The sequence below is a fragment of the Puma concolor genome, chromosome E4 (genome assembly GCF_028749965.1).
Source record: "Puma concolor isolate L17-30 chromosome E4, mPumCon1.1.hap2, whole genome shotgun sequence".
Lineage (NCBI taxonomy): Eukaryota > Metazoa > Chordata > Mammalia > Carnivora > Felidae > Puma > Puma concolor.
This window is the reverse complement of record NC_141683.1, coordinates 46678005-46691111: the sequence shown is the minus strand read 5'-3', so window position 1 is coordinate 46691111 and position 13107 is coordinate 46678005. Positions and strand designations below refer to the sequence as shown.

At 41.3% G+C, this 13107-nt stretch overlaps 1 protein-coding gene across 1 annotated transcript in view; it reads left to right on the top strand.

Moving 5' to 3' along the window:
* The window catches only part of NIBAN1 (niban apoptosis regulator 1), a 153566-nt gene that overhangs the window by 64863 nt on the left and 75596 nt on the right, over positions 1-13107 (top strand). Inside the window, exons 3-5 of the mRNA XM_086693374.1 lie at positions 2536-2667; positions 6668-6782; positions 11693-11860. Of these exons, the coding sequence (XP_086549500.1) occupies positions 2536-2667; positions 6668-6782; positions 11693-11860 (415 nt within the window). The remainder of the gene's footprint in view (positions 1-2535; positions 2668-6667; positions 6783-11692; positions 11861-13107) is intronic.

Genomic DNA, 13107 nt, shown 5'->3' with positions numbered 1-13107 from the left:
TACTATGTGCCAGGCCCTACTCTAAAATTGGGGATCAAGACAAATTCTCTGCTTTCCTGTTTATATTCAAAAGTAGGAGACAGTAAACAAATAAATAAACCTATATCAGGGGATATCAGGTGCTAATGAATGCTTCCAAGAAAAATAAAGCAGAAGTCTTATTTTAGAGAAGATGGTCAGAGAAGCCCCCTGTGGAGGTGAAATTTGAGCAGACACTCAAGTGAAATAAGAGTAGGTAGGCTGGGTGAATATCTGTGGGATAAGGAGCAACAAGTGCAAAGGCCCTGCAGGAGCCATAAGCACATCAGGAAGGCTATGTGCTGAGAGCAGTGTGAGCAAGAGACAAGGGATGATAAATGACTACAGAGTGAAAGGGAAAGACCAGACCATGTAGGAGCTGTAGACTGTGATAAGGGTTTCTTTTTTTTTTTTTTCTTAAGTTTATTTATTTACTTTGAGAGAGAGAGAGAGAGAGAGAGAGTGCACAAGTGGGGGAGGAGCAGAGAGAAGGAGAGACAGAATCCCAAGCAGGCTCCATGCCCTCAGCATACAGCCCAGTGCAGGGCTTGAACTCATGAACCTGTGAGATCATGACCTGAGCCGAGATCAAGAGTCAGATGTTTAACAGACTGTGCCACCCAGGCACCCCAAGTGTTTTTATTTTAAATGTGAAGAGAAGTTATTGGAGGGTATTGAATACAAAGTGACTTACAATTTTAGGCGACTTCTTTGGCGTCTCTGCAGTGAATAGACTATGGAGAGGGATAAGAAAGGAACTTGGAGACTGGTAAGGAGGAGCCGGTAGCAGGGCAAGAGAAGGGTGAAGGCAAACTGGACTTGGGAATCACGAGTTCTCTTTTGACCATGTAAGTTTGAGATGGTTATTTGATTTACAACCATGAAAATATTGAATAGGTAGTTGAATTCTCTCATCTGCAGCTCAGTGGAGAGGTAGAAACCAAAGAATAGATATTTGGTAGCTGTTAGCTTATAACTGGTATTAGGCCATGGGACATAATAAGGGAGAGTATCAATAGAGAAAAGAAGATATTCCACAACCAAGCCCTAGAAAAGGAAAAGGATCCAGCAAGGTGGACGGACAAGAAATAGTCTGTGCAGGAGGAGAAAATCAGGAAAGAGGAATGTGCCAGAAGGCCAATGAAGAAGGGCTTACAAGAAAGAGGGAGTGATAAACAGGTCAGATACTGCTGAGAGGTTGAGTGAATTGACCAATAGAGTTAGCCACATGAGTGTGTAGGGATAACTGAGTGTTATCCCCATAAAACAGTGATTTTTAGGGAGTTTGTTACTCACAATGTAGGAAGTTTGTTAAAAACGCAAAGTTTGGTCCATAACCCCCAGAGATTCTGATATAGTAAGTCTAGAGTAAGGCCACATTTTAACAAGCATATCAATTGATTTAAGCGGCCCAGGTTAAAAAAAATGCACATAAAACTATAGAGTTCAGCCTATATATCGGTTCAATCTCATTTAAAGAGAAAAGTGAGATTCTCTCTTACCTGTTAATGAGGCAAGATAGGAAACTGCCTCTTTATCTGTCAGGACAGAATAAATTCAGAAGGCAATTTAATTCATCCCTTAGCCAATTCTTACAAAGATTAGCATATCTATCTTCTCCATACGGTTCATGTAAATTTTGCTTGAAAGTGGAGGGATACGTTTCTAGAGGCACTTTGATTTTTTTAATAAAGGGAAAATAGATGTAAATTCAGTGACATGTGCAAGACAGGAGGCCCATTCCTATATTCTGAGATAATACAGGAATTATACCATGAGACAGGATGTGAATTATTCCCTACACAGTTAACCCAAAGGGAGACCTAACTAAGAATCTAACAGAGACTCCCCTACAGCACATATGTCACCAGGGTTAAGGATAAATCCTCAAACTTTTTACTTAAGTACAAAGGTAGAACTGAGGTTTGCTGGCTTGCCTGCTCGATCTTCAGCCAGAGGGCAAACAAGGTCTCCTTGAGGAGCATGGGGATGTGTTTACAGCCAGGATCCCCAGGGCTTTTGGATCTGGGAAGCCCATTGAACACTGACCCTCAAGATTACACCTGACAGTGTGATGAATAGGGGAGCAGCCTTTTAAATCTCCTATTTTTGGGCATGTTCAAGGTGTTGGGGTAGATAGCCACAACTCACACTTAACTACCTCACTCCCTCTCTTCTGGAGTTTATGACAGATTCATTAAGTGCCACATATATACAAAGCACAACCTTATTCCTATAATCCCGATTCTACCATCTACTTCTCTTCTTGTAGCCTAATGGAGGGAAATGGAAGTCACAAAAATATCAATAAGACAAATATTTGCATTTGGTCAGAGGGAGTAGGAAGGGGAAGTGTGGAGGGAGGTGGGGAAGCAACAATTTTCTCAGGATCTCACAAGATCTCAACTATCACAAGATAGTTTCCTAAAATAGTCCTTGAACTGCCATGCACAGACTTAGTTGGTAGCATGCTGTGTTATTTGTTGTAATAATTAATCATATTCACCTTATTTAAAGCCACCACTGGAGCCTGGAACTGTTCTGTATGAAGCAGAGCTATCACAGTTTGCTGAAGACATAAAGAAGTGGAAGGAGCGGTACATTGTGGTTAAAAATGATTTTGCTGTGGAGAGCTATGAGAACAAAGAGGTAAAATATTTCCTAGTTTTCACTGGTTCTTGCACCATTTTCAAACATGGGCCGGGTTGATTGACATACCCTCTCCTTTGACACTGATTCGTTCAGTAAGCACTCACTCATGCAGATACTCACTTCAGTTAACATGTTTACTGAATGCCTGGTATATGCCAGTGTCCTAGAAGGTTCTGAGCATATAACAGCAGCTGAGAAAGATGCATGCAGTCTAGTGGGCAAGGTAGACTTGGAACAAGTAATTGCAAGTGAGCCTGAAGATAAGTTACACTGAATGACCAATGCAGGGGCCTTTACTGTGATCATTCAGCTTCGAGATCTTTTTCAGTCACTGCCTGATATCTCCCCCTCTCTGCTCAGTGTCTCCATATCTTCCTACTGTTAAGCCTCCTATGTGACAAGTGTCTGAGGAGTTAACTTACTAAGACTATGACTGAATTTGCCTGGTTGCTAAGAATTCAGACATTTCCATACTTTATGCCGCTTACACTTAATGGATTTCGTTTAACTTTTTTCTGCTTATCATATTATTTTCCTATAAAATAATTAGATTATTAGCTAATATAATATGTCTGTAAACTACAGAGAAAATGAGGTAACGTGTAAAGCGCCTAGCACGTGAGAGGACTTCAGTCTTTATTGGTTCCCATTTTTTTCCCCATGGAAGGATGTAATTTGGCCTAAGAGGAAAGAACCCTGGGCAGTGAATTTGAAAAACTGAAGTTTAGGTTGGGCCTCAATTAAAGTGGAGAGTCAGGCTGAATGATCCCATTGGTTCCTTCCAGATCTCACACTGTACACATTTTTAGTTTACATCGATCCTCAAGCTCCTTTTGAAATGAATGGTTACTGTTCAAACAGTTCAAGGTAGTAACAGGTTTAAAACTGCTTTCTTGACTCAGTTCAAGAGTACTTGGCACAACCTCCATGGATACTTTGAGTAATATTTCTGATGCTAAATCATTAGGAAGAGGCTTTAGACTGACAGGTCAATGTGTTTCCTTTCCATTTCTGATGGAAAGTAGAAATAAAATACAGTTCAAACTTATTCCACAGGCTACCAGGCAATGCTCAAGTGCTCTCTTAAGTAGTCTTACTCTTTCAACATTCATTAAGCTAATATCTTCTCTGCTTATTGCTTATCTATATGAGGACTTTATTCAACACCTGATTTGCTCTCAGAAGCACATTGTCAATGCACTACATACAATAATGATAATAATAACAAATCATCTCATATTTTGGATGGCGCATTACAATGTTCTTTCAGGGAAGCTTGAGAAGAGGCAGTTATAGCATCATGGTTAATATAATGCACGTTGAATCAAACCTTTGCCGGTTACTAGATATGTGTCCTTGCGTAAATTGTACATCTCCTTGAGCCTCATTTTTCTCATCTGTAAAATGGTGAGCATGATCCCTTCATCACAATGTTGTTGTGAGCATCAAACAAATGCATGCATTGAAGCACTTAACATATGGCCAGGCACTGGCAGAGCCCAATGTAGGGCTGTGGCGGTTTGATTACTGCTAACTAATTGGGAGAAAACACAATAGAGTTTGCTCTTGGATTTATTAGGGTTTTCACCACATTTGGTGCTAACTGAAATTTTAATTTTGGATCAGATTTTGGTGGTTTTTTTTTCTTCCTCTTTTCATTTTTTCAAGCTTGCCCCTTCCACTTGCGATTTATGGACTGCATTGTTTTCTTTGCTTTGCTTGTCATTTTTAAAAAATGTTTATTTATTTTGAGAGTGGGAGTGGGAGAGGGGCAGAGAGAGAAGGAGAGAGAGAATCCCAAGCAATCTCTGTGCTGTTATGCATAGCCCAATACAGGGCTCGATCCCACAAACTGTGAGATCATGACCTGAGCTAAAATCAAGAGTTGTACACTCAGCCGACTGAGCCACCCAGGTGTCCCTGCTCATCGTGTTTAGTTTTATTTTTATTTAAAAAATTATTTTTCATAGTTTTTATTTTTGTTATTTTTTTAAGTGTTTTTATTTTTGAGACAGGGAGAGACAGAGCATGAGCAGGGGAGGGGCAGAGAGAGAGGGAGACACAGAATCTGAAGCAGGCTCTAGGCTCTGAGCCGTCAGCACAGAGCCCCATGCGGGGCTTGAACTCATGGGCTGTGAGATCATGACCCGAGCCGAAGTCAGACGCTTAACCAACTGAGCCACCCACACGCCCCTTTTTTTCATCGTTTTTAAATAAACTTGCTCAGTTTGTTAAGATACGGTCACTGAATTTGATAATAACTACATATTTTTTTAAAACTTGGAAATTTAAAAAATGCCCATGCAGTTTGCCATAATTCCTCAAGGTTTTAATAATATCCTGTTTTTTTAATTTATAGAAGGGCATTTTAAAAAAAATTATACCTAAGAGGGGCGCCAGGGTGGCTCAGTCGGTTAGGTGTTCTACTTCAGCTCAGGTCATGATTTTGCGGTTTCTGAGTTCGAGCCCCACGTCGGGCTCTGTGCTGACAGCTCGGAGCCTGGAGCCTGCTTTGGATTCTGTGTCTCCCTCTCTCTCTGCCCCTCCCCCACTTGTGCTCTGTCTCTCTCTATCAAAAATAAATAAAATGTAAAAAAAAAAATTTTTTTAATTATACCTAAGAGTTATATATTAAGTACCTATAAATTGCCTATTGCCTATTATTCATTGAGAGTCCATTTTTGGCAGGTAATTAAGCAGGAGAAAATGAAGCATTCTCATTTGATAATCAGGCCCTACTTCCTGTCCACTTTCTGGACAGACTGGGGTGTGATTCCTGGATTTGTCACCAACTTACCACTGGGCTACTGGCAACTTATTTGAGCTTCATTTTCCTCATTTATAAAATGGAGATAATAACTAATTCATAGCGCTCTTTTGAGGATTAAATAACACCATGTTTATAAAAGCCCAGGTTAGGGCCGTTATAACAAATAACACAATTCAGTCTTGAGGCCAGTCTTAACTGAAATGCTCCTTAGACTTTCTCAAAGTCGCCATTTCAGATTCTTCTCTGTTATGCTCTGGGTCCCTGAGGCGCTTAAGCAGCTGATGAGTGGTTCTTACAAACTGGAAAACCTTCTTAGACGTGCAAGCATTTGCTTTGTTGGGTCTCTTCACTCGCCATCCTACTGATGCAGAATATGTTATTGTTATTGTGATTTTGTTGCCCTGATCGACACCATTTTCCTTTTCCCCAAGACTACCCTCTAGATTTGGAGAACTACAATTTCCTGGTTCCATTCCTGATTTGCGTTTAGGCTGTTCATCTCAAAATTTTGCCCTGACTTAAGCCCTCCCCTCAGATGCACATGCTTATCTTTTTGTCCTCGCGAGTGGATCTGCCCACAAACTGCTTGTGGGCTTAGCAATCCTCTGCACCTCTTTGACATTTCCCGAACCACAGAGCTTTTCGTCTGCTGGCCAGACTTTGTTCTGATGTCATGATGTTACCTTTCCATCCCAGACCATTTCACTGCAAAATAGTCTCACGTAGTGGCATGTCTTATCATGGCAACGTTTTTATGTTTTTGGTGAAAATCCGTGGCAACCATAATTGCAGTTACGTGTCCCGTATCTCACTAGTCGTCAGTCCCTAAGCATTTTGTGCAGTAAGTGTCTGTATGCATCCTCACTCTTGTGGTTAATAAGAATGATTCAGGTGCCAGCGTCTGAAATGGTTAAGTGTGGTGCAGAATTTCGAGAAGTTACTGAGATTATGTTTTCCCCACTTGAGAAACATAGCTAGGGTGAATCTCCTGGGATTAAAGACTCTGACTTACCATGTTGTGACCATCACGTGAAAGTATTAAAGTAATACCTTGCAAGGAACAGGTATGCAAAACCTATTTTTAAAAGATATGGCTCTTAATGACATAGTGGAGGAGTCGCTATCTCTGAGTCGTGTGTGCCTATGTCTATGTCTAATATCACTGATATTTTTCAAAAATCCAAATGGAGAAAAAAAATCACTTATTTATGCTTTTTTTCTCCCCAGGCCTATCAGAGAGGAGCAGCTCCTAAAAGCCGAATTCTTCCAGCTGGTGGCAGGGTATTAACCTCAGAAGATGAATATAATTTGTTATCTGATCGGTTTTTCCCAGACCCTATTGGTGAGTTGCTGAGCGTTCTTTCTCAAGACAAAACTCCTAAACTTGTTTTATTTAGCTAGACCAGTGGGTCTCAATGGGGGAAGAGGATTTCACCCTCCAGGGACATTTGGCTGTGTCCAGAGACATTGTTGGTTGGATAGAGGGTAATGACACTGCTAAACATGCTACAATGCCCAAGACAGCCCCTGACAATGACTTACCTGTCATAAAATATTAATAGTTGCTGAGGCTGACAAATTTTGGGCTAGCCACACATTCTCTGTAGACAAATGGAAGATGTCATTTCTCTAATTTGAGTAAACATTTTACCACTTCTGTTATTTTAAATCACATTCAGTAATACACAAGTCAGTCCCCGTGTTTCTAGCCCGTGGAAAATGTACCATTCATTTGTCAGGCATCTTAAGGCCTTGGAATATATGCCAGCTTTAACAGCAATACACAGGGTGGCAAAAATAAATAGGTAGGGTCCAGTCTGTGCAATATGCAATACCACCATTAAGCAAACAAGTCCAGACCTGTCTGGGAATATTATTTTTACAATTTTAGGATGATAATGCAGTAAAATATCCTAAACTGACAAAGTACTTTAAACAAACGTTGCAGTCACTCATAGGTACTATTTAAAAATAGCATTGCATTAATCAGCGAATCTGTAAGTAATAGCTGATTGTTGCCATGGAAAGAGTATTGAACGATAAATTTGGAGGCTGGATTTTTATCTAGTTCTGTGACACTTATCAAGTGCTTTCCCTAGCTGTTACTGATCCTCTGTGGTTTCCGATTCTCCTACTCTAGGTCCTTGAACTTAAAAATCTAGAAGGATCTTTCCAGCTCTAACATACTATGATTCTCATTTATTCCACTTTTTCCATGTAGAAAAAGTGATGGATAATATGTAGACAAAATAGCACGTTTCATAGAGATTCATGAACTGTGGAGAACAATTCCATCTGGCTTTGTGTAAATCACACCACACAGTAATTACTTGGTTTCTTGAAGAGAGACCTGGTTCTTAAAATGGGTATAATCATATCATTAGAATTTATGGAGAAAATTATAATTATTTTATCAATCATTATTTTGGTGCAGAATGCTTAGCATAGGGTTTTTAATAGCACTATTATAGGATTAGTACATGGACCATAAACCTAGACTAACAAACTATTACTAAGTAATTCAAGCTAAAACAATGCTTTATGTGTACTGTACATATTATTATATTTCCTTTCAACATCTACTTGTATGTCATCTTGGCTCTGGAGCTGCCACTAGAAATGGGAATACCAACTTGATGACTCTTCAGAATCTCTCCAGCAGAACTTTCCAATGAAATCAGTCAGAATAGACAATACATTTATCGGTTTTTTGGTGAAATCATATCAGAAGGAATGAAAAGGAATAAAAAACACAAGTCCTGTGTGACTAACACTGTTTGGCCCAAGGCTTCAGTTTGCGGTATTTCAGTGACTTTTTTTTTATTGTATGGTGTGGCTCTCTGGGTATTAAAAATAGAATATTCTACAGTAGATCATTTGTGATATCTTTGTAACTCAACTCAGAAAAAATGCAGACCAATGGCCTCTGGAAAATTGTTGTACATTGTTAAATGGGAGACAACTAGAGGCTAAGAGGAGTGAATTTTAAGGGGCTTGCTGAAGCTTTTAAATGCAAAGGGTCAGTGTTGCTTTTGACTTATTTGTATAAAACTGACATCTTGGAAAGAGTGAGGGGAATGGTTTCATAAAACCATGTTAATCGGGAAAGACTCACTGTGTGATACTAATTCAACTGGAAATAGAATAAAGGCACAATAAAGATGGGAAGCATTAACCCCACTTGGGAAAAGCACTGGAGGTTATGAATGAATATGTCTTCTTTACATGCTATTCTACCAAGATGATGTATCAATAATGCCTTCCTATTTGGCTAAGGTGATTCACTTATTTGACAGTTATTTAGAATCTCATTTGGTGCACAAAACAAAAGGCTCAAATACATAAAGCTTTATTATTTTGCTAAAAATATTTTTGGATATTGCAAGTCCAGGGCTGGTGTGACAGTTCCATAAATGTCAGGGACCCTTTCTAGCTTTTTCTCCCTTTGTCTCTAGGTCATTGCCCTTATTGACATAGTCTGAGGGGGCTGCTGGAGCATCAGGCAGGGGTTTTCTCATTCCAGACAGCAGGAAGGAGAAAAAAGGAGGAGGTGGGGCATTCCCTTTCTTCAAGGACACTTCCAGGAAGTTTCGCTACCTCTCTAGTTTATATCCCATTGACCAGGACATAGTGGCTGGGGCACACCAAGCTGCAATGGAAGCTGGCAACATAGTCTTTGTCTTAAGCAGTCACTTGCTCAACTGAAAGTTAGGGATTTTATAACTAAGAAAGACGGGGAAAATAGATAATGTGTTACTGTTAGAGGTCTGTGCTACCAAATTTCATCATTCACTCGTTTGTTCATACATTGATTCATTCTTATATTAAGTGCCTGCCAGGTAGTTTTCGAGGTCCTGGTGGGCCAAAGATTGTGCTTCTAGTGCATTCTACTTTGTTACCTTCAGCTTTCAGGACATTGAAATAGAGTCCCCATATATGCCCCAGGAAATCTGTTTTTTATTTATCCAGTCTTGATTTATTAATTTGCCAGTAGCAAGACTCTGTTTTGGAGTGGCTTTGATCCATTGTTGGGTACGCCCAGTGCTTTCAGTGGCCTCTTAGAGGGTTCTTTTTTCCTCCCCTTCCCTGAGATTGGTGCCCTTTTTATGTAGGCAGGGAGCACAGAGCTAATAAGCTGGGGGTCATTTAACCAAGCGTAATATATAATTGGAATGCATGGAAGGAAATAAAATTTGGGTAGGGATATGAATAGTAGCATGGTTTAACATGAGTTTCTTAGAATTGATTTTGAGGTAAGCGGTAAAAGTCCACTGTTTAAAGCTTTTAAACTTTCCTAAGATAACATAGCACATTTACTCAGCAAACTGTAGTTGAACATCTAGTCAGTTCCATGACTGTGCTAAGGGTTGAGCATGCAAGGATATGTATGATGCAATTTCCATCCTCTGGGAGCTCCAGGGCAGTGGTACTGCTTCTTGGGGAGGGGAACTGTGTGAGAACCAGTGGGGAGCTCATCTCATTCTGTGCCCTCCACCCTGAGTGTGAGTGCCAGACATGAAAACAGATCTCTGCAATATTTGGGGAGAATAACATAGGGAGCACACAACTCTGTCTCTAGCAGTACAGTGGTGGGGGTGTGTGCCAACAAAGACACCCCAAGGAGAAACTTTTAAATGGACTTTTGAAGGATGAATGAGGATTTTCTAGGCAAAAGGATTTTCTAGATGGAAATGAAAGAGGAAAAGGTAATAGGAACTATAGAAGCTACCTGCGATATCATGGAATGGATGACCACGCCAAAGGAGAGCAGAGACTAGTGAGAGTGGAGGGAAGCCAGGACAGAACAGGGCAAACACCAACACTTCACAGGGGGATGGAGAGAAGGGACAGAGGAACCAGTAAAGCTGGCCAAGAAAAAACAATTTTTTAAAAAGCACGAAGGACACCAGGAGAGAGGTGATGCTACAGGTCAAAGGGAGAGAAGAGAATGTTTTCCAAAGAAGGGGTAGTTAGCAGCAGCAACAGATGTTTCAGATTAGGTTAAAAAGTCTTAGGTAATGGGGGCACCTGGGTGGCTTAATCAGTTAAGCATTGACCCTTGATTCTGGCTCAGGTCATGATCCTACAGTTGTGAGATCTGTTCCTTTCTTACATAAAATGGGAACCCATCTGCACTGAGCGTAGAACCTGCTTAAGATTCTCTCCCTCCCTCTCCCTCTGCCCTTACCCTGCTCACATGTGCTCTCTCTTTCTCTCTCTCTCTCTCTCTCTCTCTCTCTCTCTCAAAAAAAAAAAAAAAAAAAAAAAAAGAGGGGGAGGGAGCCAAAACATAAGAGACTCTTAAAAACTGAGAACAAACTGAGGGTTGATGGGGGGTGGGAGGAAGGGGAGGGTGGATGATGGGTATTGAGGAGGACACCTGTTGGGATGAACGCTGGGTGTTGTATGGAAACCAATTTGACAATAAATTTCATATTTAAAAAAATTTAAAAAATTTTTAATGAAAAAAAAAAGTCTTAGATAATATAAAAAAAGAAAGGCTTAGGTAATGAAGAATAAGCCCCAGGTTGGCCATTAGGATGACATCAGTGAGCTCGGCACTGGGGTTTCAGGACTGGTGGGGCAGGAACCAGACCGAGGTGAGAATCGGGTTGCTGCTCAAAGAAGCAAGTGTTGGTTTGGCAGCGGTAGGGAGGAGCAGGGACGGGAGTGTGAGCATCTGCACAGGTGGACAGGTGAGCCTGAGGAAGGCCAGTGGGGATGTGCAGACTCTGTGGAGCATTGCTATGAGGAAGTTGAGAAAGAGGATGTCTGGTGGCCCTGGCTGTCTTTGTCAAGTAGCAGGTGAGGCCACCTGCTGGAGCGAGACAGGTAGAGCTGGTGGGTGGAGTGAGAGGAACCTGAACTGCCATTTTCCACCATCCTGTGAAGACATCTGCTTCATGCTTCTGTTCCACAGCCTGCCCCAAAGAGTTTCCCTCACAGGCTGACATAAGTATTTTAAAGTTTATTTAATTTGAGAGAGAGAGAGAGAGAGAGAGAGAGAGAGAAAGAGAGAGCGCACAAGACGAGGAGGGGCAGATTGAGAGGGACAGAGAATCCCAAGCAGGCTTCGTGCTGCCAGCTGCGGAGCCCGATGCAGGGCTCAAACTCACAAACCATGAGGTCATGACCTGAACCGAAACCAAGAGTCAGACCAAGACTGAGCCATCCAGGTGCCTCCTGAAGTAAGTATTTTAAATAAAAGATAACACGTTTTAAAATGTCTTTGTGTTTTCAATGTTTCTTTAGCATCCAGTGAGAAGGAGAACGCTCAGCCCTTTGTGGTCGTGCCTAAGGAATTCCCGGTGTACCTGTGGCAGCCATTCCTCAGACACGGCTACTTCTGCTTCCACGAGGCCGCCGAGCAGAAGAAGTTCAGTGCTCTCCTGAGTGACTGCATCAGACATCTCAATCACGGTATGACATGGCTGTCCTCACATCTGCAGCTGGGCTGCTTTTTCTCAGGGGGCCTACTCTCAAATGATTCCTAGAAAGAGCCACCATTGTGCTGGCCCCTGAAAGGAGGGGAAGTCAAGTGAAAGCAGGAGTTTGGAGCCCAGGAGCGCCTCCACTTTGCTGGTTCTTGAGTCAGGTCTGGGAAGCCTCCATGAAACAGAATGCAGGGCACGTGTGAGCCGTACTTATCCATATAATTTTGTGCACAATCCATCCTCTTCCTTTTTCTTGATGTTTCTTGCTGAAATGACAGCAAGGATGTGCCAGCTGTCCCTGGCAAATTTAGTCCTTATGACATTTCTTGTTTTTTCTCTCCTTTGTATCTGAATAACTTGCTCAAAACTTTATGGTACACAAAATCACTTGGAGAACTTATTGACCACGGATTTTTGGGCCCCACCCTCAGATATTCTAATTCACTGGATGTATAGTAGAGCCCCGATTTTGCTTTTCTAACAAACTGCCGAGCGACGCTGATGCTGCTGGTCGTGGGCCACACCTGGAGTAATGTTGGCTTCACTTTGCTCCTAGGTATGGATTTAATCAGTATCACGTCTATAATGGGAAAAAGACTTTTCATTGTGCTATGGGATGTTTTTGATGAATTGATGTGAATGCGGGGTTTTCTGGACTCCATGAAGTCTTCATTTACAGATAATTAATCTTTTTGTTCTTTGGCCGCTGGAAAGGCAGTTAGTCAAGTATCACCGAGGATGTACCCTGTGTCAGCCTCCATAGGTATTAAGAACAGAGTCATGAACCGTGCAGAGTTTCTCTCTCTGGGTCTATATTCAAACACAGAAGAAGGACCACAGGAGCACAAATTCACAAGATAACTTGATAATGTGCTGCAGAGTAATGGGGTGTTACTACACAGTGAAGAATGGAGTTCAGGACTTGAGGCTTGTCAGAGGAGGTCTTTTTGAGCGGGTGACTTTTGAATTGAGTCACCTTATCCATCAGTGCCTTTATTTCCTAATAAGGCTAATGTCATTGTATATTTTCTTTAGAGTTCTGAGGTTTCCCTGAGAATGTCAGTCCTCAAGAGCAAAAGTCACTAGTGATGTTTGTTGGTCTGTTCTTGATTCTAGCTCGTGTATTGGTAGGAAGCTATGGGAAAAAATAATGTCACTCTATTTTGCTATAGCAACTCTGAGTAACAATGGTCACAATATTGGCTCATAACTGGTTAGGGACTTTATAAGAAC